General features: G+C 41.9%; 1 protein-coding gene and 2 long non-coding RNA genes across 3 annotated transcripts in view; 1 reads left to right on the top strand and 2 right to left on the bottom strand.

The window, feature by feature from the left end:
- Positions 1–222: 222 nt before the first annotated feature.
- Positions 223–12,105, bottom strand: part of khdrbs3 (KH domain containing, RNA binding, signal transduction associated 3) — a 95,723-nt gene continuing 83,840 nt past the window's right edge. Inside the window, exons 8-9 of the mRNA XM_056428663.1 lie at positions 4,204–4,256; positions 223–1,394 (exon numbers count right to left, since the gene is read on the bottom strand). Coding sequence (XP_056284638.1) covers positions 1,303–1,394; positions 4,204–4,256 — 145 coding nt within the window. The 3' untranslated portion in view covers positions 223–1,302. The remainder of the gene's footprint in view (positions 1,395–4,203; positions 4,257–12,105) is intronic.
- LOC130204552 (uncharacterized) lies at positions 6,561–7,398 on the top strand. Its single transcript, XR_008833712.1, has 3 exons — positions 6,561–7,083; positions 7,208–7,246; positions 7,343–7,398. It is a non-coding gene; the product is annotated as an uncharacterized LOC130204552 (long non-coding RNA).
- On the bottom strand, positions 8,870–10,316 carry LOC130204605 (uncharacterized). The gene is made up of 3 exons (XR_008833731.1): positions 10,079–10,316; positions 9,158–9,280; positions 8,870–9,064 (listed from the first exon to the last, which is right to left on the bottom strand). It is a non-coding gene; the product is annotated as an uncharacterized LOC130204605 (long non-coding RNA).

A 12,105-nucleotide genomic window follows, 5' to 3' on the forward strand; every position in this document is an offset into this window, starting at 1 on the left:
AACAGGAAACCGTTCTCGTCAGATCAACAAGGTCGCCGACAAGGTCACAAATGCCGTTTGTGCTCTTTTTCTTTGATAAGTCGTTTTCCCTCACAGGGTATCCAATGATTTTTCGATACATAGTGGATAGATATTCCCAACGCATGTTTTTTTCTTTTCATTGGGGTTAGTTTAAATTATGAGTCTTTTATTTAGAGTAATTATTCTCTTGAACACAAGTAGTTTCTTTGAAAATATTTATTGAGCATCAACAGAGAAGAAACAAATATTAAAGGGCTTACATAAGTTATAGAATTCATCAGCGTTGAACAAATCTCGAGATGGAAATTCCTACAAATTCACCAGCATTGGATTTAGCATTTTGGAAATGTATTTAATCATGTATTAAATTAAAGAAATTACACAAAAAATGACTTATTTGCATCTTTAAAATAAAGAAATCACAAAAATGACAAAAAAGCCTGTGGACTGTTTTTGCTGCGTCTGGTTATTTATATATGTCGGTGTAAATGTGGGCGACTATTTATATATGTATTTAATTGGGTTTTCTTGGGGGCGTAATCATGAACCACTAAAATGTGCTTTTCAGAATAAAACAGCTGACAATATCCACAGATGCACACGATGCTTTTATAAGCCCTTTAACACCTAAATAACTCTAATTTTTTTTACAAAAAGGAGGAAACAGCAAAGCATTATGTATACAGTATGATTTTTGTCTTTTTTTTGTAAATGTTTCATTTACAAAAGAGGACACGATTCCACCGGTTACCCCTCCGGTAAAAGAATATCTACAGTACTGCACTTCCCTAGAACTAAGCTACTACAATTTTAAAGTGATCAACCACGCAGATTTGAAGAATAGAGGGGGTAATACATTTAAGTTGCGCCGGCAGCTGTGTAGAAATGTTGTATCGACAGCCGATAGTGGACCACCGATCAATACCGAGTGAAATAGCCATTCTTCACATCACATAGCTGAGAGAAACTTAATGTACTATGGAGGCTTTACGGTCCAGTCGGTTTCTCCTGTAGGAGACGATATTGCGTCACGTTTTCTTTACCCAGTGGGACCCTGTTTTTTTTTTTAATAATCAGGGGGGGGGGGGGGATGTGCCATTTTTTTAAAACAATTTTTCTACTCATTCAGCAGCTCGCTGTCACCGTTTCTTTTTTAGTATTAATTTTTTTAGATTCTAAAAAAAGGGGGGAGAGGGAGAGGGGGGGAGCGTCCATAAAAAATCCATTACTTGGGTTGAAACGGCCACGGGGGACTCGAGGGTGCAGGTTGTATGAAACAGTTCAATATCTGGTGTACGGCTGATCTCTGTACACTCCCTTGGTCGACCGTGCCGGCGGTGCCTTGGCGCGACTGTTCGGCCACTCTTCCAGGCCTGTTGGAAAAGAAAGGAAGAGAGACAGACAATATTGTAAATATGCAATCTCCAGATATGTGAAACGCGGCGGGAGGGCTGCGAGCGCTTTGACCGTCTTTGAAACAAAAGCGGCGCTTTCACGCCGGGAAGCTTGACTTTCCCCTGGAAAGATGCGTCTCGGATAATTGAATGTGAGAATCAAATGGCTACTTGAAAAAAAAAAAAAGGACCCGTTTAGTGGCTTCCAGCGAAAAAATAAAAGGTCACAATTACCATTAGACCCGACCAGCCCCCCCCCCCCCCCCCCCCCGTTAGCGTCAATGTGAAAGTGCCACTATCGATGGCACCCTTTGTCTGATCTTCAGCCATCCTGAGACTTCCCTAGAGCTGAGGCTCACAAAGGGTTGTTTCTTTCTTCTTCTTCTCTCTGTTGACAGCACACAGCCAATACCCTTAATTAAAACTGTCACCCTTTCACTGACAGTCACTTTGAAGAAATGGACCACGGTAACCTTGTGTTTCTAGAGAAGCAGAAAAAACGCCGTTTGTCTGCTTTCTTTGAACTGTCGCCGTCTTTCTGTAAGCAGAGTGGCAGCATTTACCAATTTTATGCAGCAATGCGCCCAAACGAGTTAACAGGTGCTTAGTTCTTTTACTCGGGAAAGTTTTGGTGAAGCCGTGGCTTTCGGAAAACAAATTAAAATCTCTATAAAGCACAAGGTGAACGTTCACAGAGAGATCAGGACTAATGTGTTATCCATTTTCAATCAGTAAAAACAGAGAACAATTAATCATCAGTTTTTATACCATTTATACACTGTAATCTTTAAATCTGCACTGACATCATCAAAATAGTTTTTTATTTAAAATAATCTAATAGTACCCTTGAATCAGAATCTAAATACTATGTAGTTCATCTTGTAAGTTCCGGTACACGCAAATAGTATATACATGTGCGCTATGTAGTTCTTCACGCCAATAATCTACACAAATGCTCTATGTAGTTCATCTTGTATGTTCCGGTACACGCAAATAATATATATACATGCGCTATGTAGTTCATCACGCAAATAATATATATACATGCGTTATGTAGTTCATCTTGTATGTTCCGGTACACGCGAATGATATATATACATGCGTTATGTAGTTCATCGCGCTAAGAATATAAAAACATGCGCTATCTAGTTCATCACGCAAATAATATAAATACATGCTCTATGTAGTTCATCTTCTATGTTCCGGTACACGCAAATAATCTACACACATGCTCTATGTAGTTCATCTTCTATGTTGCGGTACACGCAAATAATCTAAACACATGCGGTATGAAGTTCATTTTGTATGTTCCGGTACACGCAAATAATCTAAACACATGCGGTATGAAGTTCATCTTGTATGTTCCGGTACACGCAAATAATATAAATACACGATTAGAGATGGACTCAGTTGCAGCTGGACACACACTGTACCTGACTCTAGATCAGCTATCATTCAAGTGCTCTCTGCAGCAAACGTGTCCTTGGCCCACTTTTCACTGTATCTTGTCAAAGGTCGACGGCGCTGTCGAATAATTAATTTCCTGGCAACTGGAGCCCTTTTATGAGCGAAATTAACCTTATGATGTGTAAGAAAACATGAATACTTGTCACCATATAAGCATCCTGGCACACTGCTAATGAGCTGCTCTGGCTATTACTGTCTTAGCACACTTTCTCGGGTACGTACGTACACACACACACACACACACACACACACACACACACACACACACACACACACACACACACACACACACACACACACACACACACACACACACACACACACACACACACACACACACACACACACACACACACACACACACGTTTGTATATAAAAGCAGTGAATCTCAGGGCTGAAGATGGAGAGCAAAACTGTTTTTTGACAGAAATAACATTGTTTTTTTGTAAAGGTTAGATGCCAAAAGATATCGATTTAATTAATTAAAATTGTTTTAATTATTACATTTTTCCTACATATTTTGTCTTTTGATGTATGAGATAATTGTTTACCTACCTACCAGCCTGTCTACCTACCTTCCACAGGCCACTAGTCTGGAAGCTGTGAGTACAATAACCATGTTTGTCCCTATAATATTTTTACAATCATTATGATAATAATGAGCTGGTAAGAATTTGAACATATAAATGGTTCCAGTTTTTCCAAAATAGGGTGCTGTCCTGAATATGTATATATATGTATATATGTGTGTATATATATATATATATATATATATATATATATTGTTAATATATGTTTTATTATATGATTTTTTAATCGTGTCTGACAATGTCAAGTGCCATCACTCTCTTATTTGTTTATGATGCATAATGTTGAGTTATTTAATTATCTTGACATATTCTGACACTAATTCATTATTAAATCTGCCACAAGCATTTAAGTCAAAATAAACCAATGTAGATGCCGCAACACTTTCTTTTCACCTCTGAAGACTACCAACAACGACATTGTTGCAGTCACAAAATTAATTACAAAATCCACTTCAACATAAAAAACAAACAAACAATTCAAAATAATAATACAAAATTCAATATATTTTTTCTGTATTTATAACACTAACTCCACGGATTTTAGTTTGTTATTGCCATTGTTCTCTCGCTAATGAGCCAAATAAACTGAAGAAGCTTCATTTGAAGACGTCAAAGACATCTCCGCGTTACAGTTGCCATGACAATTGAGGCCGGCAGATTCAGGAACTGTGAATTGACGCCGTGACGGTTGACACGAGGTGCATTAGAGAGAGAAAAGATCTGCCACTCACCGTACGAATCGTACGACTCCTCGCTCTGTCCGTATTCGTAGTAGTCATCCGAGCTGGAAACAGACCAAGAAGAAAGGTGGATGTTAAAAACGTACGAAGGAATACATGAAATGAGAAAACATGGTGTGTCGATGTAACTTATGGTAAAACTACAAAGTGCCATCGATTCCTGCCGTACGGCATAACGTACTAAAAGACAACCAAGAGGCCGCTTTCAATCACTCAAAAGTTCTTCCACATTGGCAATTTCCTTCCAACGTGTCTCCGCACAAACCTCCAGTTCCGTACCGCTGCGTATGGAGATCTACGAGAGGTGGCAACTTTAATGAAAAATAAAGAGACGGGGAGCCAAGACACACTCATTCCTCACCTAGTTTATTTTCTTTTTTTTTTATTCGCGGTCGCCGACCCGAGATTGCCGACGGAAAACAATCCCGCGTCGGTATCGCTCGGCGAGAGTGCTATCGTTCAAGAGAGGTAATTCATCATAAGGCTGCCACTGAGACGACAACCAGCCATCACAGCTGGGTCCTCGCCCGCCTGTCAGTCAGTCCGTCGGTCGGTCTGTCAGCGTCGGCAGCTCCTCGCCGCTCGCCGGATTAAGAGCGCCGAAGGCACCCAAAACCCCCGAGACACGCAACATCGACCCCGACCGCTGAGGGCAAAGAGGTGAAGTAACGGGACTACGCGCTATACTCCAGTTACAGCTAACGGAGTAGCTTTTCTGTTTGCGGTGTGATCTTAAAAAGCTAAACTTGAGTTCTGAGAGGGTTGAGACACTACTGCGCTGCTCCTCGATCAAATTACACCGCAGTATGCAGCACTCCAGGAAATCAATCTCCACTAATTCCGTCTGCTATTAAGCCGGCTCTCACCGAGCAGTATCTGCTTCATGAAGAGAGGCTCCGCAACCGATTGTTTTTTTCTCTCTCTCCAGTCATTAATATCGTCGTATTCATTTCTTATTTGTTCCTCCCTTAAGAAATTCAATGCCACAAATGGAGTCTCGCTTCTCAGTGTCACCTCCGTTAGTGAAGGGTACACATTTTTTTTTAAAGGGGCGCCACAATCACATGAAGGTAAACTCAGAGATTTTATGATCGTAAAAAGAAGTATATTCCATTCAACATTTTGTGCTCTCTATTTTCCTTTTTGTACAACCTTCTGGAAAAAGAAACCTACATTATGCTAAATGCTACAATTTAGCTGAACGATGAAGCTAAATGTGTGCTTCCGTTAGCATAGATGCTTTGCTGAGCTAGCACATTGGAGAACAACGTAAATGAAAAAGTGTATATTTTATTAGCTTCAAATGTGGAGAATGTTCACCTAAACTTGAAAATCGGAGCCCAGTCGACAGGAAAAAACGAAGAAAGAAACCATTTTGATTTTTTTATCAGAGAAAGTACAACGAGCGGCTCAACCATTTTAACACAAACCATGAACCGCTTATGTTAATACAATGTAAGTGACAATTATTGTTACAAATTTACGTTCCTTTTGCTCCAGATAATCCGCAAAACACATTTCAGCCAGAAGTAATTCCAATGAAAACCGCTCAGTGTGTTTTTTTGTAGAGGAATGTATTTCACAGAACTTGTATTTACATTTTTTATGTAAATACTCATGGGTGTGATCCCCACATACAAAACTGTAATCACCTGCATTGTGTTGGCATTGAGGCGGGAAACAAAATAAAACATACATGAAAACGTTAACCGTTATATTGTATGCGTTGCTAAACTACCAGTAAAAGAAAGTGAGAAAATACGTCTCCTTGTACTGGCTAACTTCCTTCCGATAAATGATAATGCCCCTTCAACATTCAACATTATGACCCACTTTGTGCTTATTTTATTGTTTTCCTGAGACAATTTCTTCGGTAAGGGATGAACAAGGCAACATGGCCAATTGAGGGCGGGGGTCATTAGGAGGCTCGATGGTGTTTTGAGCCCTCACCGGCGCCTTCCAGGCAGCCGCTGCCTGGAAGGCGCCGGAAGGTGGTCCCGCCCCCCAAAACTCTGATCCAATCAATGCGCTACCCCCACTTGGAGCGGAGCGCATATTCAAATCCACTTTTTGGAGCGCATTGCATATTCAAACCCGCGCATTTGGAGCCAAACCCACTTGGAGCGCATTTGGAGCGCATTTAACCCACTTGGTTCAACAATTTCAAAGGTACGTAGCTATTTTTGGGCCGGCTAATGTTGTGGTAATGTTATTTCAACCTGCTAGCTAGCAGATAGATGATGCTAATCTTAGCTGTGGTAATGTCATTTCTACCTGCTAGCGAGCTAAATCTGGTTAAAACATTAGGTAACAAAGTAAGATTAATTACTGGAGATTAATCACTGTATTTGAGTGATTGTTAATGGTTAGTGGTTATCTTTCAAATGATGCCTGTGAGGCACTTGACGTTGAGACTGGTTGACTTCCAGGCTGCTTTGGAATAAGGATACCTCTGAGGCAGCCACCAGTTTTTGGATAACTCTGAGGCATCATAGGTAGTGTTGACTGCCAGGCTGCCTAGTCGTTGGTATACAGGTTAACTCACAGGCATCCAGTTGGTTTTAGATACCTGTAAGGCATCTAGACGGACATTAAGAGGGGCTGACTCCCAGGCTGCTTCCTAACACTGGTTAGCTCTCAGGCAGCCAATTAGCTTTGGATGCCTGTGAGGCACTTGATGTTGAGACTGGTTGACTGTAGACTGATATCCCTTAGTTAAATTGTCCTCATGCCTCCTCATACAGATAGGCCTATTGAATAAATCTGCCAGATTATTTTTAACATTGCATATGCCTAACATTATGTGATAATACTAATCACACTCATATTGCCTTTCTCTTTCAGTTCATGAAGAAATGGCGCCCAGGAAGGGTAAGGTTCAACCTAGACCTACTTTAATGACTAAAAAAAAGTATCTTTCACACACTGACATTTAACAATGACTTCAATAATTCCCCAAAAATACTTATTAGTTCCTTGCAATGTCTTTATACAGTAGGATGGAAGCGGAAGGCCCTGCAGGTGTCAAAAGGTGGTAAGTTATTCTTTATCTTGCCATCTGGACTCGAGTACTACAACACTAGTTCATCTCCTCATATAGCAAATTTGGTTACTTCTTGTTACTTTATAGGACCATCTGCAAAGATCGCAATTTTCCACCAGTCACCACTGGTTGGTGGAGCCTCCCCAGCCCCAACCCCATCTAGCCCTGCTGCTCCATCCACCCTTCCTGCCCCATCCGGCCCTGCTGCTCCACCAAGCCCTACTGCCCCATCCCAGCCGGCATTTCAGAATGTCCACAGCCTTTTGAGGACATGCTCAGGGCATCGGAGCAAAGGTGAAGTGCACAGCTAGGCATAGGTTTCTTCAAGACAGGTTTATATTTTTAGTGGTAGTGTGGTAGTAACAGTGCTGAGACCATTTGTGATGGGATCTGGGAAAACCAGTCACATGGTGAAATTTGACCTTTTGGAAGCTGACTTCAAGCTTGTTTCAAATATGTTTTCATTATTTGTCTGTTTCAAATGTTATGATTGCCCAAAGTCAGCTGATCAGTTAGATTTCATGGAATAGAATTTTGACAAAAACAACTTTAAAGAGAGGGGTTCTAAATAGACTGGCTGGTTGAATAAAGCACATTTTAACACATTCAATTAATGAAAAAAAGTAGATATGTTTAGGGATGATAGACATGTTATAGAATAATAATTGAATCGAAACCCAATTTCACCAAAATACTGAGTTTCGACCTACTAGTATTTTCACTCTAATCTCAAAAATGTCCCTTTTCACCATGTGACTGGTTTCCCAAGAGCCCATCACAGTTTTGGGTTATAGGAACATCTGTTGGGATGGCAGTAAAGACAGAAGGGCTATGTACAGACATTACATGTGTACAATACTGTACTGTATGTAAAGAAGATGAAATCATAATATTGTTACGAATAATATTGTTGAAACATTGAAACCTTCTTTGAGTGTGACTCAGAAATTATTTTTACAAAGATACCAGATAACGGTGGAGGAGATCAGGAGGAGGACTGCTCCACCTGATTGCAAACTATTCAAAGACAGACCACAACAAGCGGCAGATACAAACTGTCCATCACGACGGGGCATTTAAGCGCAGGCGAAGACAGCGAACCCGTAACTAGTCTTTCCCCAGTTTTCCGACCTGTCCTACACTGCCCCAATAAAATATTTAGATAATATTTATAGTGTATTAAATTCTGCCATCCTTAGTGCTTAGTAAACTAAGCTGTTTGCGTGTGAAATTTTGTTTTTACCATTTTACTGTGTGTATGAGGGTTGTATTTGGCCTTTATTTTCAATAAAGAATATGTCACACCCCATCAGTCATGTCTCTCCTCCATCATGTGTGTGTCCTCTGACGATACATTTAAAAAAAATAATTAATGTAAGTTGGGGTTTCATTAACTTGTAACACTCTACTGGAATAAACCCTTATGTGAAGCTGTAGAAATTAGTGTTGCCATATTGTGTTACCATGACTATTTGCCTTAATCCACATGCCTAACATGTCGGATCTGTAATTTACACCATGCGATTTCAGGCCCAGCTAGCTAAATTATCAGACTAGTTAAATCAAGATGCCAAGTTCAATACACTTCCAATTCACGACACATACACAGTGATGTAGAACATGAAGATATTTAATTAATGAACACAACAAACAACAAATTGCTAATTGTTAATATTTTCAATGTGTGTGTCAACACACTTTTAAAAAATATCCACCACCACCTCTACCATTCCTGGCCCCAAGGTGTGCGTGAGGAGGTCAAATTGCTCATTTGACCTCACCTGGTTGGCGAGGTGCTGGAGCTGTTGTCTGGAGGAAAAGATAAAAACATAAATTCAGGATAAATAATGTCTATTAAACCTGTCAGAGCCCAGATATAGGATGTGGAATATTGCAAATTACTTGAACTCCGTGGCTCTCCCTGTGGCCACAGTGGGGTCTGATGCCGCAGCATGGCCACTTCTTTAAATTCGATGCTCCTGGCAGCCAGAGCACCGACGGAGGAGCACAGGTCCTTGGCTTCGCCTTAACAAAAATGGGAAAGACATATGACACGAACACAGTATTAAATTCAGATTTGATGCACATACCAATGTGACAATGAAACACTTATTGACACTGGGGTGTAATAGTTTGGAGCTGGCTTTCTGAAGTTCTTTATTGATATAAAGTAGTCTTTAAAGTCTTTAAAGTAGTTATTTATTGATATAAAGTAGTCAACACTACCTATGATGCCTCAGAGTTATCCAAAAACTGGTGGCTGCCTCAGAGGTATCCTTATTCCAAAGCAGCCTGGAAGTCAACCAGTCTCAACATCAAGTGCCTCACAGGCATCCAAAGCTAATTGGCTGCCTGAGAGCTAACCAGTGTTAGTAAGCAGCCTGGGAGTCAGCCCCTCTTAATGTCCGTCTAGATGCCTTACAGGTATCTAAAACCAACTGGATGCCTGTGAGTTAACCTGTATACCAACGACTAGGCAGCCTGGCAGTCAACACTACCTATGATGCCTCAGAGTTATCCAAAACTGGTGGCTGCCTCAGAGGTATCCTTATTCCAAAGCAGCCTGGAAGTCAACCAGTCTCAACGTCAAGTGCCTCACAGGCATCATTTGAAAGATAACCACTAACCATTAACAATCACTCAAATACAGTGATTAATCTGCAGTAATTAATCTTACTTTGTTACCTAATGTTTTAACCAGATTTAGCTCGCTAGCAGGTAGAAATGACATTACCACAGCTAAGATTAGCATCATCTATCTGCTAGCTAGCAGGTTGAAATAACATTACCACAACATTAGCCGGCCCAAAAATAGCTACGTACCTTTGAAATTGTTGAACCAAGTGGGTTAAATGCGCTCCAAATGCGCTCCAAGTGGGTTTGGCTCCAAATGCGCGGGTTTGAATATGCAATGCGCTCCAAAAAGTGGATTTGAATATGCGCTCCGCTCCAAGTGGGGGTAGCGCATTGATTGGATCAGAGTTTTGGGGGGCGGGACCACCTTCCGGCGCCTTCCAGGCAGCGGCTGCCTGGAAGGCGCCGGTGAGGGCTCAAAACACCATCGAGCCATTAGGAGGTAGATGTCTCCCGAGGCTCGAGCCCTAAGTCGTGGCTAAGCATTCATTTTTTCAACTGCAAACGAGGCCAAGCCGGCGGACGCGAGCCGGCCGGTGCCTCCCCGTGCCGGTGTCGTCTCCGGCCAGCTGCTACGGGGCGAGAGGTTTTTCCAGTCGGCTCTAGCCTCCGCCACGGGGTGTCAAGTCGCTGCAATATCCTTGAAACACCATTCACTGTCCAGCAAAGACATTTTAAGAAGAGGAGAGAGAGAGCGAGAGAGAGAGAGAGCGAGAGAGAGCGAGAGAGAGACGTGGCAACTGGATGCATGTTTTGGCTCTTCACGTCCTAGACCTGACAGGATACTAAATAATTTTTTTCACGCGATGCCAAAATGCAGGTGTTTTATTCGAGAGAGGTCGGTTTCAACGTAAACGTCAATCTTTAAGGGTGTCAGAAAATCAATTGGCCGCAATTCACAGGCGCTAGCAGACATATTTATTTATTTGCTTTACTGAGACGCCATATTCAATGATACATCCAAACAAAAAGAAGCAAGGCTGCTGCACAGCAACGCTAACGCTATTTCAGAGGCTTGCCTACATTCTGCTGAAGGCGGTCGTCATTATTTCTCACTGCATTCAAGTTCAATGTTTACCTCACGAAAACCACCTTTTCCCCACTTAACTCTCGAGGTTTCGCCGTTGCTAACGGCAGAAAGTACTCGGCTGTGTGGAGAGCTTGCCACTGCAGACCTTTCTCTTTTCTCACAAACGAGAAGAGGGCAACAAAAGCTGTTAGGCACCTCTAATTTCTGGAGGTGACATTTTATCAATATTGCTACAAAACCTCTCTCAGTAGTTACTTTCTCCCTTTTCAATTACAGAGACCAGTGAGTCTTGAGAGACACTTCCAGAAGGTCAAAGATTCCAGTAAACTTCTGCTTTGTGCGGCCAAAAAGTTGGACGGCCTCCCGGTTGCCCTACGGCACATTTAGCCATCAATCAACAGTCTGCAGTGCAGCGAGCGATACGCCTGATGGAGAGCTTTCTTTATTAAATGCCGGTACGCAGCACATGTATTCAGTGTAAAGTAGTTTCCTGAGTGAAAGTGAAGCTCGGTGTCTGTCCACGGCTAATCTAATACTTTGTGTTCCCAGGCCGCCATTGACAGCCGTCCAGCCGCTAGTGATAACAGACCTGGTTGCATTGTCACCCCCCAGCTGTCCGGTGGTTTTAAACCAGTTTGTCTTCTTCCGTTGCTAAACGGCGAACGGAACTACGGCTAACGACACACTGCCGCTCAGCCACTGCTACACAGGCAGACAGCTCGGTGAGTTTTAATAACACATTTCTTTGGCCAGATTTTATGACTCGTCTTCTACGACGACTTCCAAGCGGATCGCCCGGTTACACGCCACTTGTTTTGTTTAAATGTGAAAGTTTGATGTAGTCTGAAAACACGAAACTCTATTCAGCAAATGGCTTTATTAGAAGTTTTCAGGTTTCCATTAAAAAATCTAAATTAAATAAAGACATGTTGCCAAGTTCCGGGCGTCACGAGATAAAAAAGAAACTTTTAACCTTCGAAACATCCTTCCCGCTCCCTCGTAAGTTTCTACTCTCGTCCTCGCCGACTCCCGATTCACAGCGCCGCCTCGTCAGAAGCGCACAGCTGGTTTGCGTGAATGTGAGCCGGTGTGCCGAGCGAGGTTAGATCTCCAGCTCCAGACGTCGCCCTGTCACAGGTGTGAAAAGGCTTTGACTTTCTAAATAGGTCGGCTGCTCGTTTGACAT

Source organism: Pseudoliparis swirei, chromosome 1 (assembly GCF_029220125.1).
Source record: "Pseudoliparis swirei isolate HS2019 ecotype Mariana Trench chromosome 1, NWPU_hadal_v1, whole genome shotgun sequence".
Taxonomy (NCBI): Eukaryota; Metazoa; Chordata; class Actinopteri; order Perciformes; family Liparidae; genus Pseudoliparis; species Pseudoliparis swirei.